The 18,129-nt window shown below is 42.1% G+C and overlaps 1 protein-coding gene across 1 annotated transcript in view; it reads right to left on the bottom strand.

Moving 5' to 3' along the window:
- KIAA1671 (KIAA1671 ortholog) overlaps positions 1 to 14,496 on the bottom strand; it is a 62,217-nt gene extending 47,721 nt beyond the window's left edge. The window contains exons 1-4 of the mRNA XM_086474181.1: positions 12,890 to 14,496; positions 11,613 to 11,706; positions 6,560 to 9,772; positions 5,748 to 5,855 (exon numbers count right to left, since the gene is read on the bottom strand). Coding sequence (XP_086330307.1) covers positions 5,748 to 5,855; positions 6,560 to 9,772; positions 11,613 to 11,706; positions 12,890 to 14,496 — 5,022 coding nt within the window. The remainder of the gene's footprint in view (positions 1 to 5,747; positions 5,856 to 6,559; positions 9,773 to 11,612; positions 11,707 to 12,889) is intronic.
- Between the last annotated feature and the right edge of the window lie 3,633 nt (positions 14,497 to 18,129).

Here is an 18,129-nt window from a genome sequence, read left to right as displayed (position 1 = left end):
CTGGCGGTTTTGGCTGACCTTGTTTTTTGGTAATGTACAAGAAAAAGAAAAAAAAACACCCTAAAAAAAAGCTTCTGCTTTTAATATAAAAATGTCTTTTGTGAACGAGAAGAAATAGGCACAAAGTGTCTTTTTATATACCCCTGGAATGCTCCCAGCAAATGAATGCTACCAAAAAAGGAAGAAGCCTGGGCAAAGCGAGTATTAACCAACACCGGGTCGTCCTCCCCCGGGCTGGTTCCAGCATGAGGAAGCAGAGCTGAATGACCAAACCACGGTAGGTGTTTTGTGAGGAGCAAAAATGGGAACTGTAACATTTCTATCTCTTCCGACTTTTTTGACCCATTTTTTTTTTGAAGGGGAAAGGAAAGACCAGTGAGAGAAGCCAGTTCCGGGAGGACCCCAACTGCCTCCCCCCTCCCAGCGCTCACCTCTCCTGGGGAGAGACAACGTGGAGGTGACACAACACCGCCTCCAGGATACCACGGCCTCCTCTGCTTGCCATTTCGGTTCTGGGTGTGTAAGGAAAATACCCCTCGCTTTCCTAACGGCCACCTGGAACATCTTGTACAGCTGACGAAGTCTTTTGGTTTTCTCCCAGGCTGATTCAGTTTTTAGGCTACCAGAACAATTCGCTCGCGATGGGGGTCTTTTAGTGCATCAGTTTCCACCTGGGAAGCGGCGAAGCTGCACTGTTAGAGGCTTTACACAAGCAGAAGGTGAGAAGGCTTGCTTTTCAGTGGGCAGGAGAGAGATCAGTTGCGGGCAGAACTGGAAACAACTGGTGAACTGTGACAAGCCAAACTACAAATTCAACTGCACATGTTTATAAAATATTTATCTTCTCACCCTTACAGTTCATTTCCAAAATATTTTTAAGAGTCAGCTCATGATTTTCTTAAAAAAATCCTTCTCCACCCACATATCACAGTCTCAGATAAGTGCATCTTTATATGGATACCATCATGGATACCAGATTTTCCTCACCAAAGGACAAAAAAAAAATATCAAAGTTTAATAAATAAATAAAACCTATAACCAGAGTCTTCAAAAGAATTCATGCTTACACCACTTCTAGTACCAGAGTGCTCCGTTTTGACTACAGAAAGCAGCAATTTTGGTTATAAACCCCAGTTGCATTCCAGTCGCTCTGCTTCCAGAGGAAGGCGCAATCCCTTCAGCCCGATAGAGCCAGGGCAGTTACTTCTATTTGGGGATGAGCTGCATCGCACATTCCTCAGCTTTTAATTCATAAGACTCCTATCAGTCTTGGTGACTTAATCAGGCATTGAGGTTTGTGACCAAACGTCAGAGATGAGAGGCCTGTGTCAGCTGCGATGGAATCCCTATGATTTATGAAAGATAATACTTGAAAACATCTTCTGGAATCCAGGTGGTTCCCCACCGCACGCTGCAGGGAGCGCAGAGTGCCAACACCCGACCTCTTCCAACAGGCTGCAAGAGCTGGGTTGCACAGGCAGCCACACAGAGGCTGTGGTCCCTCAAACCGCCCGCAAGATGCGAAGGAAAAGCCCCCCACGCCAGCCTAAGGCGCAGCGCCACGCCGACGGGCCCTCTGCCTGCTAGGTAGGCCGAGAGATTTGCAGCTAATGCTGGAGCTAAAGCCCCAGGTGTCCAGCGCGAAGGCAAGAACGACTTTATTTTTATACCTGCACTGTGATGCAGGCAGGGCTGGAGCCCAGCATACAGAGTCTATCTGACTTCGTGAAGGAGCAGATATTTTTAAATGGGCAGGGAAAAGTTTTGCCTTCTCGATGCTGTTAGCTCTAGCGAAGCAAACAGGAAATTATTTATTCATGGAACTTGTATTCTTTTCCTTTATTAGGAGAATGCCTTTTAATCTGAAACTATTGCCGCCTTTACTAGAATCAGGCTATGTCAAAGAGTGAAAAGGGAAGGAAAAAAATAAATCTTGTGTTGGAATAGATTAGTTTAAGCACTAAGCTACCATTAGCAGTAACATTTATAACAGTCAGTCACTTGTTTAAAAAAATACTAACAAAGCTTACAATCATAAACTTATTCTAACCTCCACAGAACCGAAAGAAAGGCTAAAATACTCACACAGAAATTGTAAGTTAGAAGCATTTGCCTTGCTGTTCACCTGCACCTTTGCCACTCGCACCCCAGAAAGCAAAGTCCCTCTCCAGTCCTAACGCGGTGACTCCGGCTGCACAAGTCACTTCCTGAACATCTTAAACAAAAGGCAGCCAAGAGAATCCCAAGAGAACGACACAGCAGCAGGAACAGTTTTGCAGACCATACCACATCCTCCAGTACACCAGACATATAATGCTACTGACCTCAGAGAAAAATATACTCAAAGGAATCTGCTGGTCTTCAAAGATCTCACCAGTTTGAAGGCTTTAGACCACGACACCTCCACAGTCTCAAAGAGCATCACACCAAAATGCAGACTTCGTTACCCTCTATTCTGGAGCGGCTCAAATAAGAAAGTGAGCAGGTCCAAACTGCGACATTTCATTATCCATGGGGAGAGAAACCATCTTTTCAGATTGCAGAACACATGATTTTTTTTTTTTTTTTTTTTTTTTTTAAATACATAGAAACACTGTTGCTCAATTCTTCCTCAAACTCCAGCACACAAACCACTGGTAGTATGATCCGTTCACAGTCATTAATTCACCACGGTCCAACACATGCAGAGTCATTAATTCACCACAATCTTTGAAGGTGGTAAAGTGTGGAAGCTACTGCTGTCAGTACTGAACACCTTTCCTTTCCACCAGGAACATTCACCTCTGACTGCTGTGACGCTGGGTACTGCCCGTAGTAAACACATGGATGACGACAGTCTAGCAACAATGCTGGAATCTTCACAAAAGCCTTACTCTGTTTTTTACACAATACAAACTCAAAATAGCTAAAAAATGCAATCTAGATAAGTGTTAAACCTCGAAAGTATCATCCTTCACAATTCCAGCCACCAACCCCATCTCACCAATTGTACGTTGTAATTTCAAAGAAGTCCTACACGATGTTTTGAAAAATAACCTCAGTGGAAGTAGATTCCCTAGAATATAAATCACAAAGAAGTGACTTCTCCAGAAGTAAAATCATACTATTGCACCTTGCTTCCATTTAGAATTGTGTTCATCCGTAAGAATCTAGCTCATTAGCTGTCCCAGAAAATTTCATTCAAGTAGTTGTTTATTATCGTAGGCAGATGGGAAATAACATAACAAACGTGTATTAATTTCAGTTGGTTTGTCAAATATCGAGGAGTATGGGACAGCTCACGACACTACTTTAGTAGTGAAGGGGAATGAAAGTGAATCTTTTATTCTACAACAAAGGCAGCAAGGTGTCACTTTGGGCACGACAGCCCCGTGGGACAGATAACGGAACCCTGAGTGACCAGCAATACTGCTGTAGCATACTTTTTTCCTCACTACACCACAAGAAAAAGCAAGTAACTCCACAGCCAAACAGATAGGCTAGAAACAAAACAGTGGCAGTTGTGTTTCCTTCCAATCCTCTTTTAAAAGTCCACTAAGTGAAACAGCAATTGCACTCAAATCCAGAGGAAACACGTCACTTTACTGTGATTCTCCCATGGATCTCCTGACCTCTCGCCTCTCCAGCACAGCTCAGTGTGTCTGTCCACCAGAGGGAAGTATTGAAACGTTACAGCAACTGCACAGCAAAAATCTCCTTATTTTCTCCAAAGGAAAACAAAGGTATTAACCTTGGTGCCAGAAGAAATGGTGCCGTTTTACATAATCTTCTGCAACATCTACATGGGGCTGTGGAAGACATGGAAGTACGGTGAGTTTCCCACCTCCCCAGTGCCTGTAAAATCCCTGCTCCACACCCGCTCGCTCACAACTGACGTGCAGGCCAGGCTGCCCTTTTTGCTGCCATGGCACTGCAGAACAACAAACACACCACGACTGGGCTTTTCAAATCAATACAAAGGAGCAAAGCACTTGGATCCCACGGAATACCTGGGGATGCCGGACATCTGAGGTTTCTCTCGTAGCGGGGCTGACAGCCTCCCTTCTCCTGTCTCAAGCTGCACTTGATGAAGTCAAAGATTTATTCTGAGTATCCTCACACTTAACGACCAAGTTGGAGAATAAGTCATATTTATCCGAGCACAGCACCCCAACAGTTCAATTACCCCCGCAGTATTTCTGACAGCACTCCTCCCGCGTATTCTACCTTGTCAGTGACATCGTTACGTGTTCGCACTGCAAACCGATGGCATAAAACAACTTTTAGGGACTGAATTATAATTGTCAATTCTGTAAATAACCCAGACACCCCCACCCCCCCCCCCCCAAGATGAACATTCAATCTAAAGTCCATGCTAAGAATGGGAGAGACAAGAGGATATCAGCCCTTGGACACCTCCCATGAAGTTTTAAGACTAGAATTGGAACAACATAAGCCTGTTTCCAAAACTCCTATTAGGAAGCTTGTTTACAAAATCCTCATACGTTTGGGTGTTTTCTTTTTCTTCACTAGGAGAGAAAAAAAAGAACCCACTCAGTTCCTTTCCTTTCTTGTCTTTTTGTCAGTTCTCTACGAAAGGGCTGTAAATAGCAGGATGAGTTATTACAAAACCAGGATCTCTGCAGAGGGCAATACATGCAGTCACCACACGAGTGTGCTAGCAGACCGAGAGGCCAGATGAGGTTTGACCTTGGGACGGTCAGGGTGGCAACATCTTTCCGCCACCTCTTCTCCGTACAAGATGTGGGACATCCAGATTTTCAAAAACTGCAAGTACGTATCCGTAGAGTTATGGAAGACTGCACTCGGAAGTGACTACAGTATTATTCCAGCGGCCCCAATCTGTTTCCATGCACAAGGTTAAAAAACCAAACCAAACCACAACACCAAAAAACACCCCACAGCACTTGCAGTGGTTCAAAACAAGTTCTTCCAGCAAGGAAGGATTTCTGTGGCAGCAGCAATGTCTCTCTCAAAATTGTAGAGTTCTATGCTGTTGGTGTGGTTTCCAAATCCTTTTTTTTCCCCCCACAGAAAATTCTGATATTTCATTTCTTACAACACTTTTGGAAGATCCAGATCCTTGCTTTTATTTCAGAAAACATCTGGACATAGGATGGTATTCCCCAACACCACTAAAATTCATCTGCAGGCTAAAGTCAGGACATGCTTCTGCAACTTCAGAGAATATCACCCAACAACTTTAAGTGGGAATTTACCCCAAAAGTATGCAGGTTAGAGACAAATCAGACTACCAAAAATGGCAGCTGTGATTCTTCACATAAATAGTTCTCTGTGTGTTGCCTACCGAAAGAAAATTAAACCCATCATTTTTCAGGCTATGACACAGTTCTATTTGTCTGCACAATTTTCCAGAGAAGATTTTCTGCATCTAACCAACTGTCATTATCTAAGCTGAGAAACAAACAAAAAGCGTAATGATCTAGAGCCATCTTGAGAGTTCAGAATGAAAATTCTTCACTTAGAAAGAAAAATGACCACGCCGCATGGTTAGTGCTTTGAGTTTGAAGACCTGGCATAGACCAGTGTGGTGAACTCCCAGGGAGAAGCATTCTCTGCCAGGTAAACTCCACAGAAAGTGCACCTGCCCCTTTGCTAGGAAGACACGTACTTTCTTGCACAGCTGTTTGCAAAAAGGAAAGCAGGGCTGAGTGGAGTACGCCAGGCTGCACCTCCCTTATCCCTCCCCCAGCCCCTGCCCAAGAAACTCCTCCAAAACAACATACCGTCCTGTTATCTGCCCTTCGGTCCTTATAGAAGCTGTGGCGGCTTCTCTGAGCAGAGACCAAGGAAAAGTCTATTCCCTCTGTTTTGGTCCACTCTTTCCTCGAAGCCTGTTAAAAACAAAGGTAGGTATGTTGTTATGTGTATATGCACACATGCACACGTGTGTATCAAATGCCCTTCTGAAGAAAGAAACAGAGGAAGTTCAAAGCTGAAAACTCAAAATGGAAAATCATGATAGCCATCAACGTCCCCCTGGCTATGCATGAACGTGGCTCTGTGTTACGGGAATCCCTTCCATTTCACCGAAGTCAGGACCTGCAATGAAGTTTCATATACAAATAAGGGCCATTCACCCAGTTTAAAATAAATAAATAAATAAAATCAATCTGCTTACTTCAGAAAAAAAAAAAACCACACAAAATAAGCTCCAGGAAGATCACTGTTGACAACTTATAAAGTAAGCCCAAACCACTTCTTTTTAAATAATTATAAAATGGCAGAGTTAATTTAACATCCTAGGTTTGTGGCATTAATAAAATAATATGCACATGTTTTAAAGCTCTTTCAAGCTCTCCATGGAAACATCAATAAATATTTATACACTTGAAACAAAAATCTAGTCATCCAGTACAACACAAATTCCTCAAGACAACACCACCCAAATGGAAATGATGTCTACTGAAAAGTACCTGTCTCCTCCCTTGCTGCAAAGCCACAGCTCATGCTGAAAAGCTCTACAGAGACGTTCCGAAAGCATCTCCTCGCGCTCAGTGTTAGTTACAGGCACCACGTGGGTACCATGTGGCAATACCTTTTTATCCTCCTGGAAGAACAATTCCGACTGAGATGACAGCTTCTGCCTCCAGCCGTTATCCGCACTTTCCAACGGGAAGCTTTGCCGGGACCGGTGCAGATCCCTTCTTGCCCTCACTTCTTGCATAAGCGGTAGATTGTCTTTTCCTTGGTGGCTCTTTTCTGAATAGGATCGTCTCAAATCTGGGGGTGCGCTCCCTAAACCGGGCGTGTAGCCCTTCCAATCAGTGTTACTTCTCACGTTGGACGAGTCGTTCTCACCCAGCACCTTATTTGCATTGTCTTTGCTCCTCGTTACAGAGCTCCTTGCTGCATTTTTGCTCCAATCACCTTCTGGAGACACCTCCAGGAACTGTTCTTTTGTGACCAACTTCTTCTGCAAGAGGCCATCATCTGTCTTTACGGACAACTTGGAAGCAAAATTAACCTCCCACCTTTGGTGTGTACCAACAGCATTTATAGGCTGTACCTTATCAATTACAAATTTTGAGCTTTGATTCCTGGAAGTTAAGTTCACTTCTTCATCCTCGTCAACGATGAAAGTTTTCTTCCTAGTGAACTCCACAGGTGAATTTACAAACTTATCGGAAAAAAAGCTGCTAGGACTTCCCCAGTACGGAGGACTGAACTTTCTGTCTTTGGACTTTTGTTTATTGAATTCAGGGCTACATGATTCCAATTTATCTTTGACCTTTTCATTTAGAATTAATTTCTCTGGCCTGTGGTACTCTTCTGCACAGTCACCCTGCTTGTTATTAACAGAATAGTGATCTGATCCTCTCCATTCTTTCCAGCTATAGGAAGAAGTCGCCCTCTCCGACACATTTCTTTTGTTCTTTGCTTTCTCCCTGCTAAACGAACCGTGATCTTCAGACAGCCTGCCTTGAACATTGCTGGCCTTCCCCGATTCTTCTTTGTATTCTGCCATAAGCGCATCAATATCGAGAATTTGGGATCTGTAACCATCCTCAGCCTTCCTTCCTGGTAAGTCACAACTATTTTCACTCCTTTTCTGGGGGACTAGTTCACTGTCTTTATGTGACTGCGCAAAACACAGCGGGGATCCGAGTTCATGGTAAGAGGAGACTTTTCTTCTGCTACTTTTGAGATCAGTTTGAGCTGCATTTTCCAGATCCTGTTTTAACACAAAAGCATCAACATCTATAGTTTTTTCTTTAGAATGATCCAGACCTCTTTCATGATACTGTTGGTTATCTTTCCTAGATACATGAAAATTACCAAATGCAATGTTTTTGGCAAAAATACCATCTTTGTCATCTTCTTTGACCCAGTCCTTGTTAATATGCGCTTCCCGAGAGTCTTCTCTACGATTTGTACTCACAAAATTTTTATTTGCTTGCTGCAATAAAGGCTTGGACGTTCCATGAAAAACAGGGTCCAGATCAACTGTTGCTCCCTCACTTGAGCTAGAAATTGTAGTGGTTTCACTTGCACTAGCAGCACCAACAAAGCCCTTCTCTTTTTTGTTACCAGGAACTTGGTAAGTCACTGCAAAATAAGTTGCCTTTGGCTCAAAGGCAGAACTCTGATTTTTCAAGTAATCCTCAGCACTGCCAAGAACATTTTGGTTTGCCTCATTCCCTTCCAGCCCTTCTTTGCTTTTTTTGCTTCTCTTTTTAACCAAACCTTCATCCAACTGCAATGAATCTGTCCGACTCAGCCGTTTGATATTTTCAGGAGTGAGCCAGACAACTTCGTCTGTCTTGACAGAATCCTGAGGCAAGGTCCTCCTCCTCCACCTTTCAGAAACCTTCAAGTCAGAAACGCTGCTTCTGGTTCTCCTGACTTTTTCTTCTGGATCTATCACTCTGTTTTTTTCGCTGTTTTCATGAGCTGTACTATCTAAGCTAAAGTCTTGTTCTTTGTAATTTAAGCCTAGACTTTTCCTTAAACCAAAGGCCTGAGGTTCCTCTTTATTAATGGTTAGTCCTTTTGTATCAGGGTGGTAGCTACTGGAAGATTTACAAAATTGTCCACTTAAAAGCACTGAAGACGACTGGGCCCCATGTGTGTTTACACTTGTTGAAATAACTTCATGATCAAAGTTGGTTCCGAATTCATAGCTGTCTGTCCCACCTGGTCTAAAACCCCTTCTCTCAGAAGAGCATTTCACCGTATTAGACCTCTCTGGTTTATCCATGGAAGAGATTTCACTCTTATTTTTCATTTCAGAATGTAGTTTGTTTACTTTTTCATTCATTCCCAAACATTTACTTCTGTTTCCAGAATAAGGGATTTTCTCAGCCATTAACATCGGATCAGTTTCAGTTTTATCAGAGTCTTTCTTCTGTTCAGGTAAAGTGCAGCCACCAAAGAACAAGTCATTAGATTCCCTCAACTCAGACTTGCTTGTAAAAACCCTTGTGTCTCTAGCTTCTGAAATAATGTTATCTTCTTTCAAGCAGAGGGTTTTACTGCTTGCCCTAGCCAACTGCCCAGTGTGCAAAACATCCTCATCGCTTTTAGTCTCTTTAGCAGACGATTTTCTAGTTCTGAGTGTCATGGCCTTTTTCTCAGGAGCCATTGTAATGGCTTCACTAAGAGCTCTTTCACCACATGTCTGAAAGATCTCGTATCTTGGCTCTATTCTTTGGTAAACCGGAGAGTCTTCTGTGTTTTTAGGAGTGGGTTTTTCACTTTTCTCAACCAAAGATTTTTCTAAGAGAATCCCCGGAGTCATTTTCTTGTCTTCACTTGAACAAGCTGACTTTCCACCTTTCTCTACATCTGTTATATGTTTTGATGAACCAGATTGCTTGTGATAATCCTTCTTTACACTAGTGGTTTCCTCCACTTCTCCCATCCATGATCGCCTGCTGTGCCCCGAAGTCCCCACATCAGGCTTTGCCTCAAGCTCACTATTCATTTTCAGTGCAGAATCAGCTCCAGGATGGTCAGCAGCAATGTTATGCCTCTGAACATTATGGTCAAACATGGTGGCTCGGACAGTTTTCATGTACGTCTTTTCCATAAGTGTGGTTGGTTTTAATTTTTTTTCCAAGTTGCTGGTGAATGAGACAGAATTTTCACTTTGTGGAGAAAAATGCTGGCCGTCTCCCAGGAAGCTTCCATTCCTCTCTATCTGATCAGGTTTATTTGTTATTTTTAAAATCTGCCGGGGTTTCCAAGAGTTCCCAGTAGCATGTGCATCAGTGAGATCTGTGCCATGTCCAAGCTTGACCTCCTTGCTCTGGAACAAGAAAATCCAACCATTAAGATGCTTCATTTTAAACATGGGTAGTAAAAGTTTCTTTTAAAACTTACTTGCATCTACTCTGTGCCACACATCCTGCACCAGCTAAACACATCCATGTTCTCTGAACACAAAATCCACCGAGACCAAGGTAATCTAAGCAAATGTGCCACTCCAGCTCCTGAATCTTGATTAAAACAGAACTATCTCCTAGCTTGATTTTTACTTTTAATACAAAAAAGGAAAAACATTTGGTGTTGATCCATGAGATATGCATGACAATGTGAGTTCCTGAGCTCAGATTTCACAAGACATTTCATTTTGCAGTGAATTTATACCCACATCGCGCTCCAGAGAAAGCAACACATGCAAAACCAGCACAAAACTTCAGAAGATTCATAACCCCAGCTACCACAGAAACACTTATGAACGTTTCTGTTGCAAGCCCTACAGAAATTCAAGTTCAAAAAGCGAAGCACAGAACAGCATCACAGGGATGCAGGCACCTTCAGAGGAAGTCTGAACTCCTGAGAGACACCAAGTATGCTGTATTTCGTCAAAACCGTATTTTCAAATACAGCTGTTCGCTAAATCAACAGTTACACAGTCAATAACTGCGAGGAACATCAAGATCTGAGTAAATGTCACAGCTGGACCTGCTCAGCTAAGACAAATGTTAAGGCTGAGTGGAAGTGAAAAGAGAAAGCAAGAATTTGTATTTATTGCCAATTCTTTACTGCTATCTACTTGTAGGAAATGCAACTAGCATCCCGAAAGCTGATATTTTTAATAGCGTTCATTGAAAAAGCACAGCATGCAAAAAAAAAAAAACAGAATCAAAGACCACTCCCTGGTCCTAAAAGAGTTCAATCTTGTTTTCAAGTCTTAAAATTCAAAACTTGGAATTGACTTAAGATTCATTTTTCAAATAAAAAAGCTGAAGAGTGTCACAAAATTAACACTGAAGACACTTATAAATATTTTTAAATCTGATCTATACTCTTCTAGGAATAAAAAAGGGATTTTTTAAATCCTACTTTATTGTCAGATTCTGAAAACAGCACTTCTGGTAATGAAATATTTCCTTTTAAAACCAATTGATCTTCCTTAAAATGATATTAAACTACAGAAATTTTGTATCTAGCTTAGCTGCTAGTTTCCTTACGACATACTCCTGTCTTAAACTGAGACAGGAAAAAAGCACAGCCATGAGAACTCCCAAGAAATACCCTTAAAACTACATCAAATCTTCAACACTAAGAAGTGTCAGCAGAGAAGTTGTTTTGCAACACCAGTGTTGCCTAGAAACAGAGACAGCCTAATGGCTTTTCCAGCAAATCAGAACTTTCTGTATAACACTTCGTTGTCAAAATGACCAAGTTAAATGTCATTTAGGAGACTGGCATGAAACACAGCATGTATTTACCAAGGAGTTGTGACTCGGATGTAGAAATGCACCACACCCACGCCGTGCTTAGAGGGAATAAAGGATAATCACTGCACAAAACCACCACGGCCACAGTCGATTTGCTACGGGTTTTCGTGCGTTAAACATCCCTTTGAAATACTATAGAAAATACTTTCCACTCTTCACCACTGCACGCCTATTTATTTAACTTTTAAAAACTCAACAGGCATGGCACTGCCACACTTGATCAGCGTGTCCTCAAGACAGACTTACACAAGGAAACCTGCTGGGCTTGGGGCACTCTTCATACTCTCCATACCCAGGTTAAAGGCACTGACTGATAAAGACACAGGGGACACAGGAGAGTGCTCTCTGCCTCCTAAATGCAAACCTAGATGGAGACCACACCAGCTGATGCCATTTTCTTACTTTTTGATTTTCTTGCATTTCACTGATGGAGTCGTTTCTAGTTTCAGCAGGTTTCTCAGGCTTCGCGTCACTGCTTGATGTCGGACTTGAAAACCTAAGACAAAAGAACTTCTGTTACTTCTTTTAGCCCAGCTAGTCCGTCAGCAGGTACACTGCCTACCAAAGCAAACTGGTAGAAATTATCCAAGAAATTGTATTTCTTAAAGGAGAAACATCAGTATTTCATAGTAAGTAACTGTATTTGGTGGTTTAATTGCATCTAGACCAAAGGATCGTTGTTTCCCAAAAAACAGCTACTTAGGCAGCTTACTGGATGGTACACTGAAGATTTAGAGATACACAATGAGGCATAGCGAGAGAGACACCGACGTTCTCACGCCTCAGTTAAATTTCTTTATTTTTATCACAAAGTTAAGACGAAGGCTTGCTGAAGATTTCAACGACGGCGTTGTTCATCAAGCAGGCCCTGTCAGCAAACACCTGCTGCTCTCGCAGGCGAGGCACACCACCCAAACCCGCCACCCTTCCTTCCGCATCCCTTCGGCATCACACACGGCACATGAGCGACCCAGACGGGTACCAGGCCCCGCAGCACGGCCTCGGGTGGCGCTGCAAGGCGCCCAAAGCGCGCTCTCGTTCATGTCACAAGCAGAATTTTAACGATCTGGAATAACCAATGACCCAACTTTGCACTGAGAGAACACGTCTTGTCTTGGGCTAAACCTCTTTTTACGGGGCAAGATTTTTTGTTGTTCCTTTTGGTACGTGACAATTAGCAGGTCTCCTGTTACTCTAACACCACTGCTTATCGCCACAGCTTCAGCAGAACAGACACCACAGGTCTTTGGGCTCTGATACGACAGCGCAGCACGATTCCCGTCTGGCTGAAACCCGGGTACTCTATACAGCTGTCAGAGATGGAACCGTCCTTTTGCTTTCTCACAAATATGCAGGCTTGCAGTCTGCAATGCTCACCTCAAGATCTCAAGATGCATGAAATTTTAATAATAGATATACAGTCACAGTAACGTACAAAGGCCACAATATTGACAGCATTTTTTTTTTTTTTCCCGCAGCTGCTGTCAGGGTATATTTCATTAAATTTTCCTTTTTTTGGGGTAGGAAAACATGGGAAAGGGGCCCAAGAATAACACCATAAATAACAACTACACTTAGTGGAATCAAAATGATCAGTTATTTTACTGTGCTGGACAGAGCAAGTTTTACTGAATGAGATGAAGTTGAGAGGATTAAACGGACTTTTCTCTGCAACCTACATTTTTGTTAAGTCCGCAGAAAGCGGTCGTGATTGAAGCGACCTGCGTAGATTTCCTGGCTTAACGTCAGTATTTTCTGTTGTCAGTTCTTTGATTCTCTGTTGGATGTTCACACATCTGTTTTCCTTCTCAGCAGTTGACGGGAGAAGCTCTGTATCCGTTGTGGTACTGGGATTTTCTGAAGTAAACAAACTAATGTGTTTTTTAACACTACCTCTTACAATACTGTTCTCTTTTTCTGAGGGAGTTGCAGGGCTTTCACAGCCTAGAAAAATATATGTTTCCTTTTGATCCGGTCTTTTCCCCCCCTTATTAGTTCTGCTTTCACTGGTGGTTTCATGGCTTCTTTCAGAGCTGTGCAAGTTAGTCATTATTTCTGGTTTTACTTCGATTTGTTCACTTTTAGATTTAAGCTTTGTTTCCCATATGTACTTTCCATTATTTAGGATGCCAATGTCCTGATTGCTGCACTTCAAATTTGTTTTAGAAGCACTGCCATCGTGAAATTCAGTTTCTTCAGTTTTTGGCCCCATTTCAGACTGATCATGACAGCCCACGTCAGTAAAAGAAATTACTGGTACATTCTCCTTGCTTTCGTGAGATGAACAAGTCTTCTTGCAAGAAGAAGGATCTTTATGTTCAAACTTCGCTGTCAGGTCCATGGACAAAGGCCTTGGTTTTCTAGCCCAGGACGTCTCTGCAGGAGATTTTTCCTCAGAAGCTTCCACAGTGCGATGCTTTTGATCTCGTAACGATTCCAGAAAAATAGCAGATACTGGTCTATGTTTTGGCCTTTGCTGCACATCGATAGAGAAATCAACTTTACTGTTGATATTATTTGCATCATCATTGTTTTTCTCTCCTGGATGAGCCTCATAAGCATCTTTTTTTTCACCAGTTTTGAGGGAGTTCCAAGAGACTGGTCTAAGACTGGAGGAAAGCGATATCTGCCTATGAAGAGGCCCTTCAGGAGTCCTGGATGTCTCCGATGGCTGAGACTGTTTCTCCAGCTTCGCGCTGCACTGAAGCTCTTTTGTTTGCACAGTACTAAACACTCTGCAGTCATCAGCAGCCCTTTTTTCTTGGGCCAGGCTTACCTTTGACGGCTCTGTGCCTGCTGTCTCAAAAAGAATGACAGTATTCGCACTGGGACCAGTGTAGAAAGTCATGTTTGTGACGACTTCACCACCAGCCTTATTTTCACTTTCAATCACCTTCTGATCTACTAACGGAGGAACGTTCCCACTTACTGCCTTAACAGACGTCATTTCTTCAGTGACCTTTCTAATAAGACTACTTGATCTGAAAGCCGGAACAGGCGGTTTTACATTTGCAAAAGTATCTGGAGATTTCTCTTTAGAGAAAGGCTTTGGGAAAAGCCTCGGCCTCGATCCCAGCGACGGCATTGTTGCAGATCTCAAAGTACTCCCAAACTTGTTCTTCTCTTCAAGAGTTAGTGATGCTGAAGCCTCCTTTGTTTTGTTGCTTGCATCTGAAAGCACACTTACATACACACGTTGTGATTTATCCTCGTTTCTGATTTCATTTAAGTCAGGTACTGTCGTCAAAGACGCCAAAGTAGAATTTATTTCTACTCTTGTTGCCATAGTTGTAATTACACATCCAACAGAACTGAAAAAATCCAACGAGGAAAAAGAATCTGCAAAAAAAGAAAGAAAATGCAAGTGTTGATATCGAGTCAGCACGAACATCAAATAACATCATTCTAATTTAAATTCAAAAGGCAGCTAAACTCAGATTAAGGTGCCTTTCAGATATGCTGTTTACAGAGTGTATCGCATAATGAAAGACATACTGTTCCTTCTCCTCTAAAAAAAAAACCAGCAAGAAACACACCGTTATTCATTGATCAGGCCCAACAACCAAAGAACAAATCGCAAAACCTACAAGAGCACCTGCACAGCCCTGAGTTCCCATCAGTCGAGTAAGTGTCAAGGGTTGAGATACTTAAATAAGCTGGATTCTTTTTTGAAGTGGACATCTCGGTGTTGACATACAAACATCAGCTCCTTTTTACGCTATGAACAGCTGGCCAGGTGCACTGAGTAGGTACTTTCAAACTAACAAAAATACCAAGATTGGTGTGACTGAAAGTGTTATTTGTTATCGATTAGCCAAGGCTTACAGTTAAACAGTGTATATTGTTTATGTACATGCATATTCTACAAATCTCCAAAAGCTTTGCTACCACTTACCATAATTTGCGTTTCCTGCTGCAACCAATCCATACAACCCGAGTCACTTCTCATAGTGAAAACGAGACCTCGGTCACAAGATCACATTAAGAACAGGAAAAAGGGATCACTTCAGCACGCTGATCAGACCTCTCCTGCAAAGGCACAAAGAGGTTCAGATTCAGGCACAGCACGTACCCAGATCTACACACGGAATTCCACACGAGACAGAAACCCTGAGTATTTTAAGGAAAAAAAGCTGGCTCCCATTTTGAAGTATAAAGCCACCAGATTTAACTCTATAAAGCAAAAGAAAGTTTATTTTTCAGACAGCTATTAAAGAATCAACAAGAAATTATCACCTAAATCCTGAAAGGGGGAACTGAAAGGTGAAGAGTAACTAACTTGGTCTGCACAATAGACAAATCAAATTTGACCACAGTTAAAACCCCATTTCAGTGAGTACTGTTTGCAAATTCGAGTGTTGTCAATCACTGGATAAACACAGAGCTCTGTATTACTGTAATCTCAATTACTGTAATTTACTTTCTATCGTAAATCTCCTTTCTGTGACAACAGTATGTGAAGTGCTACCTAAGAAGCCGACCTTCAAACGGCTGATTTTCCATCAAAATACGACTTTTACCATGACAAAGCAGTTTTTCCAGTATCTCGCCAACACAGCAAGAGATTAGCTTTGGCTTTAATTATATTCTTACTGCAGAGATGAGGGGAAACCAGCAGCAATTAGCATTTCACCGACAAGAAGTAACCTGAATTTTTCTTAATAAAAAAAAGTATACTTGAACTTTGCAGCATGTGCAGCTGGCTACATAAGGTTAGATGCATTATCATAATTTTTCCTTTAAAAGCTGTCTTAGCTTTTAGGAAATTCATGCTGTATTGCACAGCCTTTCACTCAGGGGCTCCATTTTGTGTTGCCACCCTCTTGTCTACTTCTGGGCAGCCTTTGAAGAGGCAGCCTTCAGACTCCCCACCTATTTCGGTGTGTATTTACCCCACAAATATGCCTATTGGTAGATTCTTTGGCATGCAGAGCCCCCTGCCTGTGAATATTTAAAAAAAAAAAAACAAAAACCAAAAAAAACCCCACCACAACAACCCCCCCCCAAAAAACCCCACACAAAAACCAAACCAAAACACCACAACCCACCAGACTATTGCCTTCCTGAGTCTGCAGTCTAGAAAAATGTTGTTGTTTTTTTCCCCACCTTCAGCTTCCCTTGAACAGCTCACCACCCCACCGGCACTGCAAACTGAAGAGATTTATTTTTGTCCCTTGCATTTATGCCTTCCTCTCTCGGGCAGGCTAATGAACTCTCTTCACCTTCCCTTTCATCTTTCAATCCACTTGAAATTCTGTCTCAACTACTTACACGCCGTGTTAGTCCCCTTCCAGTCCATGACCTCTCCTTTCCAAAATAGTCACTAACCCAATCAGCTTATCAGAATCAATCTGGTCCTTCCACAATCTCACAGACCTTAATGAAATCTTCCTCCCTCTCCCACTCCTTATTCCAAGAAACACCACCAAAATCCGATTAAAATGCTCTCACATTCCAAGGATGCAGAGGTTTTGTGAAGAGCAGTTATGCTCCAAAAGCAAAACAGTGACACTGGCTGAAATAAGGGCGATGCTAACAGGGAACGCCGCAAAGCAAAAAATTAAGCGGTAAGAACAGCATGTGTCTTGCAGCACTCAAGAACATGTTTGCTCCTATCATTGTGTAGTTCTTTTTCTTTGGAAAAGAAAGGGGCACAGAGCTTCTTAAACGGAATAAAACTTGATCCTCAACGGAACGCAAGGCAGCGAGTATACAATGAGGGACATAATCCTTGCTAACAGCGTACAACTCATTTCTCCAGCCAACATTCCTAAACCACAATTTACTCATTTTGATGATATTTGTTCCTTAGTTTTATTACACTACACTTCAGCTTTATAGGATCCCATTTTTTTCTACATGACCTAGTGAAGTCTGTTTTCAGGTTTTCAATTCTTATTGCTCAGATACCCTACAGCAGATATGTGGCCCAAACCAGACAAGCATTCAAAACCAGAGAATAAAATATTGGGGGGGGATAAATCACCCAATTTTGAAAATTATAAAGCTCCTGGAACTTCAAAAACCTGTACATTTGATAAAGAGGAATCATGTTATCAATGCCACATGTAACATACGCTGGGAATTGTGTCTCTAAATACGCCCATGCAGTCTGCGTGCACAAATGCAATCACAAATGGCCCTGGAATATCTTTTGAAAGTCTCCCTGCTTTTAATGAAAAGAATGTGCACGAAGGCCTGGTTCTTCCCTGCTGCTCTTCTTCCTCAGCTTCAAAACAACTGCAGTGGTGATTCTTCCTGGGGCGAGCTGATCCACTACAGGGTGTGACAGCGATGCACACGCAAGCACCGCTCCAGGCTCAAGCTGAATCTTAAAAATCCTAACGTCTTGAGGTGTTGTTTGGATTTTTAATTAAACAATCTGTCTTTACCAAGATTATTACCATTGCTCTTTAAAAGTCAAAATGGATTATTGACTGCACGGTGTCATTTTTGCAAAACTCCCATGGGAAAGGCTTTACCCAAAACACACCCTTTATATTTAGGGTTTGCCTGCCCTGCCTTGCCCACCAGCGGCGCACAGAACTATTATTTACATCAGGGGTAATTCCTTTAAGCCTATTAGGACAACAGGAGCAGCAGCCTGCAGATAATTTTTCCACCATGAATCACGTGATTATTGCCAACTTCCTTGCTCATAAATAAGAATGTTTTAAAAGACACAAAGCAAAATAATCTATAATCTGCCCCCGAACCTCCCAGCAGATAAACAAGTCCATCTGTCTTTTGCAAAGATGGAAAGCATAAAAAAAAATCTCTGCCATAAAATAAACAAATAAACAAAATCCAGTTTATAAAACTGAAAACAACCAGAATGCATGGCTCCAACAGCAAATATCCCCGTCTGTTTATACTAAGAATAGTCCAGTAGAAAACTACCAAAGGAACACAAGGTTTT

This window comes from Leptosomus discolor, chromosome 16 (genome assembly GCF_034619465.1).
Source record: "Leptosomus discolor isolate bLepDis1 chromosome 16, bLepDis1.hap2, whole genome shotgun sequence".
In the NCBI taxonomy this organism is placed as follows: Eukaryota; Metazoa; Chordata; class Aves; order Leptosomiformes; family Leptosomidae; genus Leptosomus; species Leptosomus discolor.
This window is presented reverse-complemented; position numbering and strand designations above follow the sequence as displayed.